General features: G+C 35.0%; 1 protein-coding gene across 1 annotated transcript in view; it reads left to right on the top strand.

Annotated features, from left to right (window-relative positions):
• Positions 1 to 21,464, top strand: part of DPH6 (diphthamine biosynthesis 6) — a 179,106-nt gene that overhangs the window by 93,797 nt on the left and 63,845 nt on the right. The window contains exons 4-5 of the mRNA XM_060147010.1: positions 12,636 to 12,709; positions 17,320 to 17,438. Of these exons, the coding sequence (XP_060002993.1) occupies positions 12,636 to 12,709; positions 17,320 to 17,438 (193 nt within the window). The remainder of the gene's footprint in view (positions 1 to 12,635; positions 12,710 to 17,319; positions 17,439 to 21,464) is intronic.

The raw sequence follows: 21,464 nt of genomic DNA, 5'->3' as shown, positions 1-21,464 counted from the left end.
TTTTACTTTTTGGAGGATACTCGTACTTTTAGAGATTATGAAGCTACATACATTTTCTTATGGTCGTGTCATTCTTGACCTGGATAGCATTTCTGTATGTTAGTAGAAGTAAGACTGAACTCGGAAATGTTATTTCAAATTCTGATTTTCATGGTGGTGCCACCACTATGTTTTGTGAACTTGTAATACTAAACATTATGTATCCCTCCTTAATCCTACATTCTCTTCTAGCAATTGCACCATCTCTCTACAACAGATCTTTTTGGAATATTTATATATATTTATTTTCTTTCTCCTTGCCCATTCTATTATGCTGCTTCAACTTAGTTCCCATCAACAGCAATGCATTACAACTTCTCTTCTTAAGGTCAGTAACAACTAAATCCAGTGGACACATTTTATTCTTTTTCACTCCCAATCTTTGGGAACTTGTAAACTTTTCTTCTTTGACCTTGTCTTCTGTGATATCCTCCCCTCCTAGTTTTCCTTCTGTTTTTCTGTCCTTAGCTTTCTTTCAAGACCCTTCTTTCTCTACCCAATTTATAATGTTATAGTTCCTCGTGGTTCATTTTTCACCCTCTTTTAGTCTACACTTCCTTGCCGTTTGACCCCATCTCTTCTTATGGCTTCAGTTACCACCCAATTATATCTTTTTTTTTTGAGCTCCATACTCAACTGTCTACTGGACAACTCTCATTGAATGACCAAAGACACGTAAGGCTTAATGTCCAAAATAGTACTCATCATATTCCTCCCCAAATTTGTGTATTTCTTATAAAATTAACGTCATTGCTCTCCATCAAGTGACCAAGCCAAAAACTTGAGAGCATTCTGGATTTCTTTCTCAGCCACATGCCACCAAAATCTGTTGATCTTTTCTTGTATCACAAATCTGCCTTTTCCTTGTCATCATCATAACCACTGTCTTACTTTAGACCTTCATCGTTTCTTACTTAGATATCTTTTGGGTTCCCTAAGTAGTCATTCTGCTTCTGTACACTTTTCTGATCAATATTCCTATGTAATAATTTAAAAATGCAAAGCCAATTGCACAACAGTGTTAATGTACTTAACATTCAGTGCTCAATTGGAAAGGTAATATTGTTAAAATGACCACACTACTCAAAGCAATTTATAGATTCAGTGCAATCCTATCAAAATTCCAGTGACATTTTTTATAGAAGTAATAAAAAAAACTCCTAAAATTTTTATGGAACCACAAAAAATCCCCAATATCCAAAGCAATCTTGAGAAAGAACAAAGATGGAGGCAAACTATATTACAAAGCTATAGTAATCAAAACAGTATGGTATTGACATAAAAATAGACACATGGATCAGTGGAACAGAATACAGAGTCCAGAAATAAACCCATGCAGATATGGTCAATTAATTTTTGACAAAGGAGCCAAGAATATACAGTGGGCAAAGAATAGTCTCTTCAATAAATGGTGATGGGAAAACCAGTTAGCCACATACAAAAGAGTGAAACCGGATCCCTGTCTCACACCATAGATAAAAATCAACTCAAAATGGGTTAAAGGCCTGAATGTAAGATCTGAAACTTTTAAATTACTATGAAAACATAGGGGATAAACTCCTAGACATTGGTCTTGGCAATGATTTTTTGGACTTGACACTAAAAGCAAAGGCAACAAAAGCAAAAATAAACAAGTGGGACTACATAAAACTAAAAAGCTCTGTACAGCCTCAGAAACCATCAAGAAAATAAAAAGGCATTCTATGAAATGGGAAAAAATATATGCAAACTGCATGTATGATAAGGGGTTAACATCCAAAATATACAAGGAACTCAGACAACTCAATAACCAAAAAAAAAAAAAAAAAGAAAAGAAAAGAAAAAAACCCAAGTAACTCAATTTAAAAAATGGGCAAAGGACCTGAATAGACATTTTTGCAAAGAAGACACATGAATGGTGAGTAGGTATGTGAAAAGGTACCCAAAATAACTAATTATCAGAGAAATACAAACCAAAACCACTATGAAATATTACTTCACACCTGTTAGGATGTCTGTTATCAAAAAGACAAAAGATAACAAATGCTGGCAAGGATGTGGAGAATAGGGAAACCTTTTACAGTGTTGATGGGAATGTAAGTTGGACAGCCACTAGGAAAAACAGTATGGAGGTATCTCAAGAAATTAAATATATAACTACCATATGATCCAGCCATCCCGCTTCTGGGCATATATACAAAGGAAGTGAAATCATTATCTCTGAAAGATATCTGTACTCTCATGTTCATTGCAGCTTTATTCAGAATAACCAAGGTATGGAAACAACCTAAGTATTGTTGATAGATGAATGGATAAAGAAAGTATGATATATGTACATAATGGAATATTATTCAGCCTTAGAAAAAGAAGGAAATCCTGACATTTTGCAACAACATGGATGAACTTGGAAGGCGTGCTAAATGCTAAATGAAATAAGCCAGATAAAGACAACAAGTACTGCATGGTATCACTTATATGTGGAATCTAAAAAACAAAGGTTTTTTTAAGATGAACTCATAGAAACAGAGAGTGGAAAGGTGGCTGCCAAAGGGTGGGTGATGTGGGAAACAGGGACAGGTTGGCAAAAGGGTGCAAACTTTCAGTTATAATATGAATAAGGTCAGAGAATTTAATATATAACATGGTGGCTATAGTTGATAATACTGTATTGTAAAGTTGAAGTTTGCTTTGAGAGTAGGATTTAAATATTCTCACCAAAATGAAAAGAAAGAAAGAAAAAAGTTAAATATGTGAGGTGATAGATGTGTTAAGTCAGAATCCTTTCACAATAATATGGATCATCATGTTGAACATTTTAAGTATCTTACAATTTTACCTGTCAGTTATTCCTCAATAAAGCTGGAATAATTAAAAAACATGTAAAATATAATAATCCCCATTTATATAAGTTGCATTTTAAAAGTTATCTCTAATCAAAGGAAGTTTTCTTAAGAGCATAGAAAATGAGTTCAGAAAGCAGCTTTTAAACAGATTAAACACCTTCTACCAAACTTGTTTGTTTAGAAATGAATACTTCTTGATTCTTTATTCTTCCAACAAAGATGAACAATTTAATCCTTTATTTATTTATGTATGTTGTTGTTAGAGTTTCACAGAAGTCCTCAAAATGTTACTTTTCTTGTTAGCAAGATGAATATTCTTGGGAAACTAAAGGAAAAATAATAAATAATTGTAGTTCTAGACTTCTGTTCAGTTTCATTTCAGGTTGAATTTGGTCTAGGATGACCAGCAATCTCTAAGTCCATTGAGGTTGGAACACACCACACTCTCTGTAGCAAACGACTGATTTATTACAAACTAGGAGTGTCATACTGTTGCAACTCAGATGGAGACTCAAAAGTAAAAGAATACACATTCGTTTTAAAATGGAAATAAATGACAAATGATTATGATTTTCTGCAGTTTCTTTGTCATTTAATTTCCAGCCTTAACAAATTTTTCCCTATTTAACTGAGAAAGTTCACAAAGGGAAACAGTAATGCTACAAATTAGTGACCTGTCATGAGCTCACTGTTTAATGGAAGAACTCCAGATGGTGATCGTTTCCCATTTTGGAAATATTTTATATTGATGATGCTAAGAAAAACAATAACAAGTCAAACAAAAATTTTAGTCAGACGCCTGAATATATCACTTGGAAATTCTCAGTGTTACTTTCAGAATTATTTCATATAAAAGAATATTCATTTCTGTGGTTATTTTTACTAACCTGGACTGGTCTAATTCTACTAAAGTGAAGAATTAGAAGTTTAAGGAAAAATCATCTAGTGCTTTACTGGCCACATAAATTTCTTGTTTAGTTATCCAGTCCCCAGAATATCATTGACATTCACAAATGTTTCTTATTTAATAATGTCATGCTGCCATAAGTCCAAGTATCGCCACTCAGAGCTATAATGCAAGTGTGCTTCTTTAATGAATGGTTCATATTAAAAATGTTAGAATGCCTTTCAGATGAAAAACATTTTGAATTCAGCAGTTCAGTTTTTTCTCAACAGGCAGGAACTCATTAACAGAATAATACTGGTAACTGAGGCATTTTTCAAAGAAAATAATATCCCCAATAAATGCAAGCTGCATATCTTCTCATCTTTGGAATAAGTAGGCCTAGTTTTCATCTGTAAAAAGGGACAGCTTGTTTTCATCACGTTGCACATTTTAAACATCTTACAATTTTATTTGTCAATTATACTCAATAGAGCTGGAATTGTTTAAAAAACATAAAAAATAATAATCCTCATTTATATAAGCTGTAATTTAAAAGTTGTTTAAAAAGTTTATGTTGTTGGCTTTGTGAATCAACTCTTCATTATGAAAATAAGTGAATATTGAGTGAATAAATCTAATTTGGGTCTAAATTTCTTGTAATTATCGCTATTACCATATGACTGAATGCCTTCATCATCCCAATCTCTATATTGGGTGCCCTTTAACTGTTATATGGTAGAGTTTTGCGTGAGGACACATCAAGTACATTTCAGAGTGGAAGCCTGTTTCTATCCTTGTGTTCCTGATACCTTAGGGTATTGATTTTAAGAGAAGTCAATAAGATTTAGTAGTTAATAAGGCTTTAGGACTAGGTTATAAACTTATATGGGCAGGCCCTCATAATCTGATGCAGCTCCCTGCCTGGTGCAAAGGCTTGGACTTCTAGGGCCAGGCCTGGGCTGGGCTCACAGGAGCTTCGTGGAGCCCTCAGGGCAGCTGTCCACCCAGCAGAGGACTCTGGCTTTCTGAGGATCTAGGCCCAGGCCAAAAGCAGTGAGCATCCCAGGAGCCACAGAAGAAAGGTGCCAGGCTGGCACAGGACCCTCCCCATGGCCTTGACAGATAGACATGATCATATATTTTTGATGATTATTGATTGCTGTTTTCTATGGAAGATGAAACCACACAATCGGATACCAAATGGAGATAAACGATTAGTATTATGTAGATTGGTTAGCTAATAAATTGTATGTATTTCTTTTTAGATCCAGATTTATTTCTTTGAAGAAAAAATACTTGGTGGATTTTGTACATAAATGCAATATGAAGGAGGGTAGAGGAAGAGAGTAGAAGGAGCTGTTATCTATTTTCTTATGGTCAAGGACAAAGAATCAACATTTTTGACTGTTGAATATTTGCAGTATAATTTTTTTTTAAGAAGTATTTTCTAATATCATTCCCCCAGCAAGAATTCTTTCCTTTGTGGTCCATTATGCTCTATATGGACTAATGTCACTTATTTTACTTAATTTCTTAATGTGTCCATTCTGCCACATCCCTCACCACTAGATTTTAACTTCTTAAGGTTAGCAACTGTGCTGTTTTCAAATGTGTTTCATCCTTCCTAGTATAGGACCTGTCACAATAGGCCTTTATAAATTACTGTATAATAAATACATGAATAATTTTGTCTGCTAGCTTACCAGCACATAGGATAAGAGATGAGTATGTGCAATGCATATGTGGATTTTAATAACTTTCACCCTAATTGAAAAGTAGTACACGTGTTGTAAAAATACTTGAGGAAGTATAAAGTTGGAAATGAAATAGGAAAAATGAATTACTATTCAGAAGTAAGCATTATACAATTTGGTCTATTTCTGGTCTCCAGAAGTTAAAATGTATTCTGAGAAGCATGGTTGACCTTGGATTCTTAAATAGAGTGTTGATATATTGATATATTTGCTCTTTCTGAATAAATCCTTGGTATAACTGCCCTTTTGCACACAAGTAGGTGTAGAAATAGTAATAATGAAGTTGTGTTTTGTACCAGTTTCTGAGTATGTGTCTGTTTTTGCAAGTGAACTCTCTATTGTTATGATTGGTGAGGTAGGTCAGTAGCTGCCTGGACTAGCTCCCCAGCAGTCTTGCAGGTGTGTTTCACATTGACAGAATTGGGAAAAAAGAGTGATCTAAGCAACAAATAAACTTGTGATGTCTGCTTAGCTAATCTGATCATTGTATTTACAACTATTACATAGCATTTACATTGTATTAGGTATTTTCAGTAATCTAGAGAAGATTTAAAGTATGTGAGAGAATGTGCATATGTTATGTGCAAATACTACACCATTTTATGTAAAAGGCTTGAGCATCCTTGGATTCTGGCATCCACAGTGGGATCCTGGAACCAATCCCTGTGGATACGAAGGGACAACTGTACTCTGATGCTCAAGAGAGAATAGAGAAAGATGGGGGTGCTGTCAGCATGTAGGAGAACTTGAAGCCACAGGAGCAAACAAGAACCTCAAGAAGCAGGACATAGAGTGAGAAGAGGGCTCAGTATATGACCCTGAGGGTTCAGTGACTTGTAAGAAGAGAGGGGAAGAGAAGGAAAATTCAGTAAAGATGTTGAGAAAGAGTGGCCGTGATAATGAGACACAACAATGGTGTGTGCATAGAAACAGAATTTTGATGAAAAAGTAAGATAAAGTAACAATATTACCAAGTTCCTATTATATACCAAGATTTGTGCTAGGGGCTTTGTATATATTATCTCAGTTATTCCTTATAACAATCCAAAATATTATTAACCTTATTTAATATGTGAGAACACAGACATTAACCTATTCAGGTTGTCATAGCTGGTAAGTAGAATAACCAGCCTTTAAGGCCTGTCTGCCAACCATACTTGTGTTCTTTCTTGTATACATAGTACCAAATTCTGTAGAAAGTTCAACAGAACCACTGTATTTTACAATATTTTACAATTAGGAAATTGGTTATGACCACTGAGGGGAAAGTTGTCGATGTTTAATGAAAGCAAGAACACAACACTTGACACATATTATTGCCAAATTCTTCAACGAATAAATTTCAGACCCTCAGTAAAATAAATATGGTTAATCAATTAATGAGTATCTATTGCTAAATTCAACACAATTCAGAGAATTTGGAGAGTTGAACACGTATTAAATTATATTCCTGTCATAAAGTAGTTAAGAACAAAGAAGGCAAAAATAAAAATTAGTAATGTCAGTAATAGAGAAGTTAGAGACAAGGGCCTGGGCCCTAAATAGTCTGGCACATTACTAAGCCACAGGGACTCCCAGACACAAGTGGAAACTGTTTAGCTGAGGCCATTATCACTATTGATGATGGATGTGTAAGTTCAACTCAGGAAATATTAAAATCAACAGTAGCATCACTGAGTACCAGAAACAGCAGCACATAATGTCATTAATCATTTATATTCGTTACTAACCTCAACCCTGCTCCAAGGTAGATAAACATTATAAGGGTTGCTAAGAAATTTTAACAAAATTCTGTGCACACACCATTACTCTATCCCGGTGGTGTCTCTTATTATCCTGGCCACTCTTTCTCAGTGTCTTCACTGAATTTTCCTTCTCCTTCTTTTCTTACAAGTCACTGCACCCTCAGGGTCATACATTGAGCCCTCTTTTCACCCTCTTCTCACTCTATGTCCTGCTTCTTGAGGTTCTTGTTTGCTCCTGTGGCTTCCAGTTCTCTTACATGCTGACAGCACCCCCATCTTTCTCTATACTCTCTTGAGCACCAGAGTATAGTCATCCCTCGGTATCCACAGGGGATTGGTTCCAGGACCCCATTGTGGATACCAAAATCTGAGGATGCTCAAGTGTCTTATATAAAATGGCACAGTACTTGCGTATAACCTATGCACATTCTACCATACTTTAAATCCTTTCTAGATTACTTATAATACCTAATACAATGTAAATGCTCTATAAATAGTTGCCAGTGTGTGACAAATTCAAGTTTTGCTTTTTGAAACTTTCTAGAAAATTTTTTAAAAAATATTTTTGATCCACTGTTGGTTGAATCCATGTATGCAGAACCCATGGATATGGAGGGATGACTGTACTCAATATACCTAATGGTCTTATCTACTTTGGATACCTAGCGAACAAATTGAACACAACACGTACGTTGCTAAATAAACTCAGTATTTTCTTTTAAGACCTATATTTCCTTTCTCAGTTAATAGTCACTTAAATTACAGTCATTGGCCCCATGCTTCATGTGTGCTTCTTGTCACTGTTCACAAGTCCTACTAATTTTGTCTCTAAATCATTTTTGGAGTTTGTCCTCTTATCTCCATTCTTCAGTTCTTTCAGATTAGGCTCCTTCTTCTGTTTCTCTACTCTCTAGTCAATCCTTCACACTGTCGCCACGTTTATCTTTTTATTTATAAATATCATATCTCACTTGTTAAATTCTTTAGTGACTCAAGAAAAGTGAAAACATATATTAACACAAAGCCATAAAGTAACATTCATAGCTTTATTCATAAGAACCTTAAACTCAAATATCTGTCAACAAGTGAATGGATAAACAAACGTGGCATATCCATACAATGGATTAAAATGGAATCGAAGGAATGAACTATGGGTACACATACAACATGGATGAACCTCAAAATCACACTGAGTGAAAGAAGCTAGAAACAAAGAATATGTATTGTAGGACGCTATTTATATAACATTACAGAAAATGTAAACTAATGTATACTGACATAAAACAGATCAGTAATTGTATAAAGCCAGGAGTAAAGGGGAAGGGCTGGGCTGCAAAGAGGCACAAGGTATCTTTTGGGAGTAATCAGTAATCTTGATTGTGGTGGCAGTTTCACTGGGGTGTGGGTTTGTCAAAACTCACTGAATTGTGCACTTTAAATAGATGCAGTTTATTGTATGTGAATTGTACCGCAGGAGTTGGTCAGAAAAAATTTTCTACAGGGAAGGGTTCTCTGTTACCTTCAGGATGCAAGCCACATTTCTGACCAATCTGATCCCAATTTGCTTTTCCATCCTTTTTCCTTCCACTTCTTGATGTGTGCTTTCAGCTCCAGCTACCCCACACTGCTGACCGCCTCCTAATATGCCAAACACTTTATTTTGTTGCGTTGGTTCATATTCTTCACTCTGTCTGAATTGTTCCCTACTACCTTTCTTTCCTTTCTCAACAAAATCAAATATATCCTTGATGAGTAGGCCCTGAAGTCTACTTCTGTGAAACCTTCCCCAACTTTTTGCTTTCATATCACTTTCTTTATTACTTAGTTTTGGTGCCTTAATCTCCCAACAGTAGAGCTAATCTTATTTATTAAACTGGTACATAGTATGGACATATAAAACATTTTTGGTTACATGTTTTAATATTAGGTGAACCATTAAAGAATGATGACATGACAATTAGCATTATTGTTAGAAGAGGTTACATGGCTGGTTAAGCTTGGGAATATTACTTTGGTGAGTACTGTGGTATAGCTCTCCAGACTAGAGACTTGATTTTGACAATGTACCAAGAAGTTATCAGTCTCTTTAGTATAGACAAATACAGACCAAATTCATTTAAGACTAATGTATAGGCTTGAATGCCAGTTTGTTGATTTATAATGTAGACCATTTTTGTTGAGTGGATGAGAATGCTTGTTTTTATGGATTAGCATAATCTTTCTGGGTTTGACAGTAACAAGGCAACCTAAGGTTGCTTAGTGGGCATGGGATTGATCATGGGAAGTTGGTTCGAATCTGGTCAAATTTCTGGGTCTCAGATTCTATATTAACTGTTTTCTGCAGCACATTTATTTATTTGTTTGTTTGTTTTAAAATATTTATTTGTTTTGGCTGCACAGGGTCTTAGTTGTGGCACACGGGATCTTCACTGTGGCATGCCTGTGGGATCTAGTTCCCTAACTAAGGATTGAACCTGGGCCCCCTGCTTGGGAGCGTGGAGTCTTACCCACTGGACCACCAAGGAAGTCCCTGCAGCACATTTATTTTTATTTCAGTTATGTCACAGGGTGATTTATTTGGCTATGTCTTTATGCTGCCTCGGTATAACACCTTTTATTCTGGTAGTCTGGTAGCTCAGGTGGGACCTGAGCTTAGCTTTGTATTTTCTGCAGAGTAGATTGACTGTGTGATAGATTTTTATCTTTTATAGGTCTCACTTCAAAATTAGTAGTATGTTCTGAATGATTAAGGATTCAACAGAAGTCTTACTTATCCTTGGATTATTCAGGGCTCACTAGGTTGGAAACATTTGTGACTGGACTGTAGAGTTGGTTGTCAAGGGTTATGTATTAGTCAGAGTTCTCCAGAGAAACAGGACCAATAGGATATATAAAGATATATAGAAAGAGATTTATTTTGAGGGATTAACTTATCTGATTATGGAAGCTAAGAAGTCCCATGCTCTCCATTTGCAGGCTGGACACCTAAAAAGCTGGTAGTATATAGTTCCAGTCTAAACCCAAAAGCCTGAGAATAAGGGGGCCAGTGTTGTAAATTCCACTCTGAGTCCAAAGGCCCAAGAACCAGGAACACTGTTGTCTGAGGACAGAAGAAAATGGATGTCCCAGCTCAAGCAGAGAGTAAATGTGCCCCTCCTCTATCTTTTTGTTCTATTCAGGTCCTCAACAGGTTGGATGATGCTCACCTGCGTTGGTTAGGACAATCTTTTTTACCCAGTCTACGAATTCAAATCGTAATCTCTTCCAGAAACTTCCTCAGAGAAATAATGTTTTACCAGCAATGGGTACCCCTTAGCCTAGTCAAGTTGATACATAAAATTAACTATCATGGGTTAGTAAGCTAGTTAAAAAGTGATAATGAGCAAGAGATAAAGCCCAGGAATGAAGGGCTTTGTTGGTCAAGTTAGGCCTTTATCTAGTTGTAGTGGTGGTGGTGGTCAGTAGTAGTAATAGTAGAAGTAGTAACAGAAGTAGTTATAAAAGTAGTATTATTGATAACAAAGATTATGATAATGACAGAAGAAAATATTTACTGAGTGCTCACTAGATGCTAGTCACTGTTACTTATCTGTATTATATTACTCAATGTTCACAATGCATGTAGACTAAGAAGAATTAAATAATTATTTTAGGGTTGTAGTGAACATTAAATGAGAATTATAGAACATTAACACATTTTAAGTGGAGAGTAAATGCCAATTATTATTTTAACAGTGGCTTGACTTAGTTTAGAAAGAAAAACACCAATGACTTGTGTTTGTTTTCATGATCTATAGAGAAACACACACACACACACACACACACACACACACACACACACATACTATTCAGTACCTTATATTTTCTTTTGGCAGTTAAACAATATATGGTAAAAGAATATAACTAAAATTTTGATTTTTGATAACATTATTCACTACTCTATGATCCTATGCCATATTTGCATTTAATGAGGATCACTATGCCATGCTTTTTTCTAGTAATACAATGACTTTTATGAAAAGAAAATGGCTAGGAAGGTTAGAGAAAGGTTACAAGCAAATGTTCTCACAAAGTTGCTGAAATAGGAAGGCAAAGGAAATAGCTCTTTTCCTGGAATCCTTATCTAATAGAAAGAATCATTTTATTTTGGGGAGGTTTGGGAAGATGTTTCTCTGTCATTTTAGAGGGGAAATTTTAAATTGGCTTTATCTTCAAAGACATGAGAGATTCCTGTTGTGCATTTTTGTTTATTTATTATGGCATCATTTTAGGACATTTCGGGGTTATTTTAGAATGTCTCCAAGTATTACATTTATTTTTATGTGAAACACTATTGTTCTTTTTTGTAGGTTTCCAAGTTTGGAAAGACCAGTGTTAATAATGAAGTCATCTCTCTGAAGTAGTTTTCTTCTGTACTCCATAGGCTAGGATGACTTTTCTTTTATGCCTATTCAGAGAATTTCTATTCAGTTTGTTATTAGTAATCACCCCCCAGTCACTTTCTTCATATCTGTTTTCTAGATAACATTTCCCTAGTTTATACCTGTGTTGTGTGTGATTCTTCCTTAAGGGTATTGTTTTATTCTTCTTTACATTAAATCTCATCTTAGACCTGTCCTTTCAAATCCCCAGGTTGTCCATATCCATCCAGGTACTTGATTGATTTTCTTTTCTTTTTAATCCATCCTAGCTTTGTATCATCTGTAGACTTGATCATATTTGAATTTTCATTCTCCTCCATGTCATTAATGGCTATGTTGGATAGACTAGTCCTCATCCCTGGGGGACTCTGCTGGATATACTGCTAGATGTTCTCAGCTCTACTGATAATAATTCATTGCTTCCGTCTCATCCTAGATTTCTTTATCCACTATTCTGTACTGTTATACAGGCAATGCCTCTATCATCTCTGCTTCCTGGATGCTCCTATGTCAATGATTTTAAGATATGGATTAAAATCATTGTATTCCTTTGTCTACTTATACCGTTGCTTAATTTTTTTAAAAAAAGTTACTCAACCTGGGAATACATTGTCCTTAAATAGAAATTTCTTGGAAATTTCTATCAAACATCAGTGAATCTTTAAAAATATATCAAGTGAGAAAACATTTTGGAAGTGCTTCCTTTATCTTCTCCATGGAAAATGGTCTCCAGTTATTTGGATTTTAGGTAAAAAGAATAATTATTTCCCCCAGAGCTGAGAGGGTGACTTAAATATATATATTTTTAATATACTTTCTTTATCTCTGAATGTGGATTGCATTTCCAGTAAGTTATTCTGTTTCAAGGTGGTCTTCTAAATGAAACACGTTTCATTTATAATTTTTAAAAAATGATACAGAGCCACATGTTATTTATTTTTTAATCATATTTTTTTCTTTATTTTCAGGAAAAAGAAGAAGTAGAGGGAATATCAGTAGGTGCTATACTCTCTGACTATCAGCATGTTCGAGTAGAAAATGTGTAAGAAAATGTTAATTTGTCCTATATTTTTAAAGTTTATGTATTTTAAGAATGTGAATAAATAAAAAATCAATATGGGATTGACATATATACACTAATATGTATAAAATAGATAAATAATGAGAACCTGCTGTATAGCCCAGGGAACTCCATTTTGCTGTACAGTAGAAACTAATACAACATTGTAAAACAACTATACCCCAATAATAAATAAATAGATAATTGTATCCAAATAATAAATAGATACGGTATTCTACATGCCCCATGAAACTAAATGTATTGCCCTAAGTAACAAAAGTTGCACTTTCACTTTTTTTCTATCCTTGTATCAACACACGAGAAAACTTACTTACTTACCATAAGGAAAAATAAATTATTTATAATAAAAAATTGAAACAGATTTTTTTGAAGTCAAAGTATTATTTTCAATTTTTCCTTATTTGAATTAGTACACCCTTTTAATATCTTATCATCATTTGTAATAAAAGTGCAGTAATATTTTTTAAAAAACGTCTTAAGAAATCTCTTCTTTGGTCCTTAGAATTCAGTTCTTGACTAAAAATATTCATGAGATTGAAATACTTCTATAAAAAGCCATTCAACTTTAAAGGAATTTTTAGATTGTTGCTCCTCCCATCTCCCCCACCTCCCAAGCAATGTAGTACTAGTAAAACATTGTCTGTACAGGTACCGAAATAGTCAACTCCTTTGATCTACTCAAAAAACATAAGGTCAGATGAAAATAATGATTATAAGGGCTCCCCTGGTGGCACAGTGTTTGAGAATCTGCCTGCTAATGCAGGGGACACGGGTTCGAGCCCCCGTCTGGGAGGATCCCACATGCCGCGGAGCAGCTAGGCCCGTGAGCCACAACTACTGAGCCTGCGCGTCTGGAGCCTGTGCTCCGCAACAAGAGAGGCCGCGATAGTGAGAGGCCCGCGCACCGTGATGAAGAGTGGCCTCCGCTTGCCACAGCTAGAGAAAGCCCTTGCACAGAAACGAAGACCCAACACAGCAAAAATAAATTAATTAATAAACTCCTACCCCCAACATCTTTAAAAATAATAATAATAATAATAATTATTAAACGTTGGCTTGGCAAAACACCCACAAATGAATTTAATTTTCATTTTTAATTTATTCGGATAAATAAAGTATTGTGTAGAGACTTTACATGTCATTATATTAGCAAAACAGAAAATAAGGACTTCACTATTAATCTTGAGCACAGTTCGACGTAGAAATAAATGATTTTGCCATTTAAAAGGGTAAATGAGAATAAGATAAGGGCTGTATTTATGTAATAGTTTCATGTTCTTGACAAAGAAACATTCATACTGACTATCTCATTAAAAACTTGCATATTAAGACTTGAAAACTTGTTTTATTTTTTATTTTATTTATTTTCTCTCTAATTCCACAATGAATTTAAGGCAGTTAAATATATAGAATTTTAAAAGTAAGTGAAGGGAAAGCAGGGCAAAGAATAAATAAACAAAAAGAAGTATGATGATCTCATATTTGGGGGACTATCAGGATCTCTGGAGAATGGAGAGTGGAGGTGGAAGTGGGGGAGGAGGTCAACGTGTATTTGGAAAAAGTTTTCCTTACATTCTGTCTGCCTACATTTGAGAACAGCTGATTTATAGATGGAAATGGATTGCATATCCCTTAGCCATATGTTAAAAATAATATTATTCTCATCAAGTTTTAAGTCATGTTCTCTGAGAATTATTTTGTTTAAAAATCTTTATTTTTGAATAAGTTCAAACCTACATGGTTCACTGGGTAGCCAAGCTGCAGACAGGGCTGACATCTATTTATGAAAGCTTTAAGGAGCTGAATGAAAATGTGCTCCTGAGGTGAAGCTGCCTTATAGCAATATCTAAATGGGAGAAGGGCCCATTGATTACTCAAGCTATTTCTCAAAATGCAGTCTCAGGTGCACTTCAACACATGGTTTAAGATGCCCAGATTATATACCATAAAGCACATCTGTAATAATCCTTGAAAATTGTAAAGCAGTGTTATTGGGAGTCTGTTGGTCTACAAACTCAGTTTTGAATTAGCTGATCTTCAATTTGTAGTTAGTGTTGCATCATTATATTTTCAAGGTATGAAGCACTTAATAGATGTCACAAGCTCAAATACAATAGTGATTTACAGAGGAAGCTTATTTCAGCCATGATTTTTTTTTTTTTTTTTTGCGGTACGCAGGCCTCTCACTGTTGTGGCCTCTCCCATCGCAGAGCACAGGCTCCGGACGCGCAGGCTCAGCGGCCATGGCTCACGGGCCTAGCCGCTCCACGGCATGTGGCATCTTCCCGGACCGGGGCACAAACCTGTGTCCCCTGCATCGGCAGGTGGACTCTCAACCACTGCGCCACCAGGGAAGTCCCAGCCATGATATTTTAAACTGTTAAAAGAATTTAAATAGGTAAAGAAGTATGACTTAAGTCTAAAAACAGCCAAAAGATCAGGGATACCGAAGAAACAATCAAGAATTTTGCAATAAGGCCTGGAAGGAATAAAATTTTTTTCAAAACAAACAAAAAAAAACCTTTTAGCTGAAAAAGGTGGAGAGAAGTTTGATTAGTAGGCATTAAAGATTGGTGATAGGACAGCAAAAACTGTAATGCTTGTGTTACATGGAGAGTTACAGTTTTATTATTTTTGTATTTATTAACTGCCTCCACATTGCTTTAGGTGCTCAGGACATTTTACAAAGGTAAATTATATACTGATAAAAGTCTCTACATTCAGGAAGATTTTGATTTCTTTGAAGGTCAGGGTATATGTGCATGAAAAAAAGAGTGATATTTCTAAGACCATATATGAGTAAATGACTAAACGTGTGGTACATTTAATAGGTAGTGGGATTATCTGAGAAAGAGTTCAGTGTGTGCTGGAGTAGTCAGCCAGGAAACCTTACTGACACTAGGGATGATGGGGTTTAGAGATATGTTTTTTTAATTTGAAATCTGATCGCAGCCACTTACTCTGTGACTTGAGCAAGGCACTTGGCTCTGACTACCATTTACTGAAGACCTATTTTATCCAGGTATTGTACTACATTTTTTATCTACATTACTTTTAATCGATTAATCAATTTATCTACATTAATTTTAATCAATGGGTCCTCCCTGAGAAAGTGACATTTAAGCAAAGGCATAAAGCAAGTGAGGAAGGTAGGGAACATGGCAAGTGTGTTAGGCAAGCGTGAGCAGGCCAGGGGTGGCAGGTTGGAGTGAGAGGAGAGAAGTGGGAGATGAGGTATGAGAGCCAACCAGGGTGAGATCCATGTAGGTCTAATTTACTAGGAGTAATGGGGAGAGTTCTGAGCAGAGAAATCCCATGATCCGTTTATGTTTTAAAAGGGTCACACTGGCTACTATATTGAAAACTGATTTTAAAAGGGCAAGAATGGAAATGGGAAGAAGTTAGGAGAGATACTGGTGGCTCAGACCAGCATGTTAGCAGTGGTATTGGTGAGGAGTGGTCATATTCTGCATTGTGGTAGATTGGATGTGGAATGTGAAGAAAAGAGGAATAATGAATGACTTCACTTTCTAATATTTTAATCTTCTCAAGAACTTTGGAAGGAAATATTTTTGTCCGTATGTATGAACTGGGAAACTAAAAGCCTGGAGCTTAGCTCTGACTTGTCAAAGTCATGCAGCTAGTGAGTGTAGAAGGAGGTTTCAAACTCAGATTTGTCTGGAATCCAAAATCTGCATTCTTTCTACAGCAACATAATGTAAAATATGTAGTACAATACCTGCAGCATAGTAGGTATTCAATGAATGTACTTTTTGTTCTTACTATTTTCTTTTCACTCAGTCGAATTCTTTTTTTTTTTGCTGTCATTATGATTATGCTTTTTCTTAATTCTTTTTGTTTGTATTAACATATCTTTATTTTACCTTCTCTTTTTTTATTGAAGTATAGTTGATTTACAATAGTATGTTAGTTTCAGGTGTACAGCAAAGTGATTCAGGTATATATTTTTTTCAGATCCTTTTCCATTATAGGTTATTACAAGATATTGAATATACTTCCCTGTACTATACAGTAAACCCTTGTTTATCTATTTTATGTATAGTAATTTTTATCTGTTGACTCCCATACTTCTAATTTATCCCTCCCTCTCTCAGAGTCAAATTCTTAAAAAAAAATTCAGAGTTATTAGATAAGAATAATTCATATAACCATAGGTATTATAAATGTAATCAATATATAATTATTTTATTAGGATAAATGTATTTTCCTGTGCTTCACAATTTTGATACCCAAGAAAGTTCTAAAACAAGAATAAACATCCATTAGCATTTGGAAGCTTTTTTGCATAGATTTCTAAACTTAGAGTCTTACTAAAATTAATATTTCTTCTCTGCCTGGAGATTTCATTTTTATCTGTTTATGCATAGCCCATGGAAATTAAATATATTTATGTTGTATATATAAACTTCATTATGCAAAACGTGTTTTTAAAAGTATTTTATATGCTAAAATCCTTGAGAGAAACAGTATGTTTAAAATCAAAGTAATTGCTATGGATCCAAGTATAGAACATTAAGATATCATCTGATTTTTTAAAAATTATGTTATAGGTGTAAAAGGCTTAATCTCCAGCCTTTAGCTTACCTTTGGCAAAGAAACCAGGAAGATTTGCTCCGAGAGATGATATCATCTAACGTTCAAGCAATCATCATCAAAGTAGCAGCTCTAGGTATGTAACCAGAATTCCAAGGGAGCTGTCTGTTACCACACAGATAATCTGAGTTCACTAATAAGCAATTACAAGTAAAAAGGAAGAATGACTTAGAATATAAAAATGTGGAGTCACAAGCTGAAGAAATTGAGTAAGGGGAAGTTTTAAAATGGGCTTTTGATTATTAACCAAAGTGATTAATAGTGAGACTCTTTTCTTTTTTTAGTATATATAACTACCTCTAAAACTGGTATTATATTGTGGTCCTTCAATTTAAGTTCTTTTTATAAGATATGGAATTCATATTCATAGGAAACAGAAAATGTAGTTTGATTTTTTTTTGAAGCTTTTTAAAATCTGTATTTGGTACAACACATGATATTTTCCTTGTATTTTTTTTTAACGTACTTTGAATAATGCTGAAATAGAAGGATTGTCTTTGTTTGTGGTATCAGAAATAAGCCGCGTAGTGGGTTTTTGTTGAGGATGATGAGAAATTCACGTTTGAGAAAATGTCGTTTGATCAGTTAGCATAGACACAACAGGCAAGGTGGTAATCTGATTCAAAAATGGATATTACATACGAACACATTTAATTTGTTGCTTTGAATTTTTATAATTACATTCATTTTCAAGAAACCGTGGGATTTGAGCCCAATTCATTTATTTCATGAACCTATTACAGTAAATGCCCTGGAGCCTCAGGGTTCTCAAAGCCTAAAACATGTACCTCATTTGAGAGTGTTCACCTTGCTGATCTCTAAAATAACAAGGTCCAAAGCTGTGGAAGGTTTCACAGATAATTTCACATTTTAAACAGCATTAAAAGGAAGATTCCATAATATTTCTTCCTGGTAAACACAAAGCTACTCTCTTCTTGTGGAAGTTGAGGTGTTAGCTTTAGTGGAAAGCCTTATTTAGAGAGCATGCAGTTGATCTCCTTAGCTGTTAAAAAGAAAAACATTGAGGTGGTGTTGTGTTCTCATTTCTGAGAAAATGTTCCTCAATAACTCTTATGATTGAAGTTCTCACTACGGATATATTTGTCATATGAGTTTCTATATGAATGTATACAGAATATGCTCTCTCACTTTCTTTGTCGCTCACTCTCTTTTGGATTTTCTCAGATTGCATAGTTCTGTAATGAAGTTCATGTGACACCTCACTGGACAGTACATATTCTGTCCCTTTTACTACTAGAAAATGGAATGTATTAGAACCCTGAGAGATCTTGCCCCGTTAGAAAGACAGAGCAATAGAATATGACCTTACTGCCACCTTTATTATAGTACGTGGCTGATATTGCTTGTCTTTTCATTTGTGTGTGTGGATGTGTGTGCGCCTCTCTGTAAAGGTTGGAGATGGTGATTAACTGTATTAAACTTTGGAGTAAAATATAAAACTGAGATAATTTGTCCTTGACATCCCAATGACAAAAGTATAGATCCGATTTGAACATTTACAGCACATAGTTTCTATTGATTGCCTATCGGTGTGCAAAGATGAAAGTTATTCTCAAGAACACTATTAAAGAAAGATTTGTTGAGTGGCACATTCCTTCTAAAGACACAAACATAAATGATGCAATATAGGTTTCCAAGCTTACACACACACACTTTAAAATTTTCAGAAAAAGTTTTAAACAAAAAATGGGACAATAGGACCTTTCCATTCACAGAGCGGGTCAGCAAAGTTTTGTGGCCCGTGAGATTATGGAATGGTCTTATAAAAGGGTTGATTCTATATGGACGTATAAAAAACAAATTTCGAATAATTGTGTTAGACAACCTTGGTGTCTTGCAGGCGTGAGTGAACTCGTGAAATTTTCACATTAATGGCTTAGTGCTTAAAGAGGTTTCTGGTTTTTAGACTTATTTAAAGAAGTGTTTCCACATTGGATTTAAGAACAATCCTGCCTTTTAGAAATATTTATTTTTAATTGTATGAGTATTACATGAAAACATTCTTGCCATGTAATGTTAAATTTTCATGGTTACAGAAAAGATTTGATGTGTTTTCTATCTGCTCCTCTGCTGCCAATGATTCCCTTTCCCAGAGATACCCACCAGAGTGATGCTGATCATCTTTTTAATCACTTTTTTGGTATGTGTATATGTAATATTTAAAAAGCCATAAAACAATCACAGTACTTCTACATAGAAATGTTATATGAAGAGTATCTTACTCTGTATATTGATGGGCAACTTGCCTATTTTTCACTCAACAATATGTTTTGGAGTTTTTTTTTTTCCATGTCAATGTAGATTTACTTCATGTTTTGTTTTGTTTTTAATTAACCTTTTATTGAAGTATAACATAAATACAAAAAATTGCACAAATTCTTGTGTCCAACTTGGTGAATTTTCAAAAAGTGAACGTATCTATATAATCAACACCCAAATCTAGATATAGAATATTGCTAATATCTCCCTAGTCAATACTTGCCTTGCCCTCCCAGAGGTAATAGCTCTTCTGATACTTAATACCGTAGATTCGTTTCTCCTGTTCTTGAATTTTATATGGCCGAATCATAGAGTATAGGCTCCATTGTGTCGGGCTTCTTTGGCTCAACATTATGCTTATGAGATTCATCCACATTATTGAATGATGTAATAGTTTGCTCATTTCTCCTTATAGTGTAGTGTTCCATTGTAGGAGTAAACCACAGTTGAATTGTCCATTCTATCTTTCATAGCCTGTGGGTAGTTTCTAGTTTGGTACCATTATAAATAGTACTGCTATGAACATATAGTGTCATTTTGTACATTTTCTGCCCCAGACCTAGAACATCCATTTCTTTAAGAAAGCCTTGGGTTTTTTTTTAATGGGAAATGATATATATGTATGTGTATATGTATAACCTCAGGAGTTCATGATATTTTGAAATCAAATTTAGGGCTATATAAGGACTGGAATTATTCTGTCTTCCATCTGTGCTTTCTTCCACAGTGAAAAATGTTCTTGATTCTCAAGGACATAGGAGATGTTATTGATTAGAAGATCCCACAATTACTGGGAACAAAAGATCAAGTAGTAGATCTGTAACCCATTCTTTCCAGTAACTGGGGTAAGTCCCCTGGAAAAAGAGGAAGAACTCATATAAATCTCCTTATAAACATTAATTACAGATGTCATGACAAAAATAAACAAAACAAAATCACTAATGATATTTACTAGTGGGGAGGAGTCCTTATCTTTAAACTGCCTTTAACAGGACGTATCTGGTTGCTGTGGTTGGTTTTGGTAAACAAACCTGGAATCTTTGGGTTTGGGGGCATGGCTTCCTGGAACATGTCATGTAAGGTATGTAACTACCTGAATAGGAAATCAATCAAGATGTTTTATGCCTGAGGTATCTATTTTCTGTGTAAGTGATATAAGCTACATGCATTGCTTAGAGACCTTACCTGTTGACCTGGTTCACGTCAGGTTCAGTGTGACCAGAAAACACCTGGAGGGCTTCACTCATAGTTCTGGCCCTCTCCCTGCTTCACCTGGCCCTTTGATTGCTTGTATCCTTGGAATTATTAGTAAAGCTTGACCTTACTAGGTAAGGTCTCTGGTTTGTATGAGTCTGATTTCACAGAACAGTCTTTTGTTATTGCAAATTGGCCTAGTCAGTGGGATTTTGTTTTTCAGACCCAGAGATATATAAGACACCTTTTGGCAAGAAAAAAAAGGGTAGAAAATGGTGATGAGGACTTAACTATTGTTAGCAGCCCCGGTAAAAGCAGGACAATTTAAAAACAAACAAAAAAAAGAGATAGTACTTGGAGAAAAAGCTTGAGACTATCTTTACCCATCACTGGAAAACCTTCTGCTTCCATATATATTTGCTAACAAAGTAACTCAGTTGATCAGTAGAAATACCGTACAGGTAGTTGGAGACCAAGGTCAGGTGACTACTCAATGCTAAGAGTATTCTGTTTAAGAGTTAGTGCTCTTTATAGAAAATAGCAGCAGAAGCCTGGGGAATGATTATTGACATGGATTTTTGGAATTAACAATCAGGAAGCCATATCACTATTCTAGACATTGTTGAAT

This window comes from Lagenorhynchus albirostris, chromosome 1 (assembly GCF_949774975.1).
Source record: "Lagenorhynchus albirostris chromosome 1, mLagAlb1.1, whole genome shotgun sequence".
NCBI classification, from domain to species: domain Eukaryota; kingdom Metazoa; phylum Chordata; class Mammalia; order Artiodactyla; family Delphinidae; genus Lagenorhynchus; species Lagenorhynchus albirostris.
The sequence above is the reverse complement of the archived record's forward strand: the minus strand, read 5'-3'. Positions and strand labels throughout refer to the sequence as shown.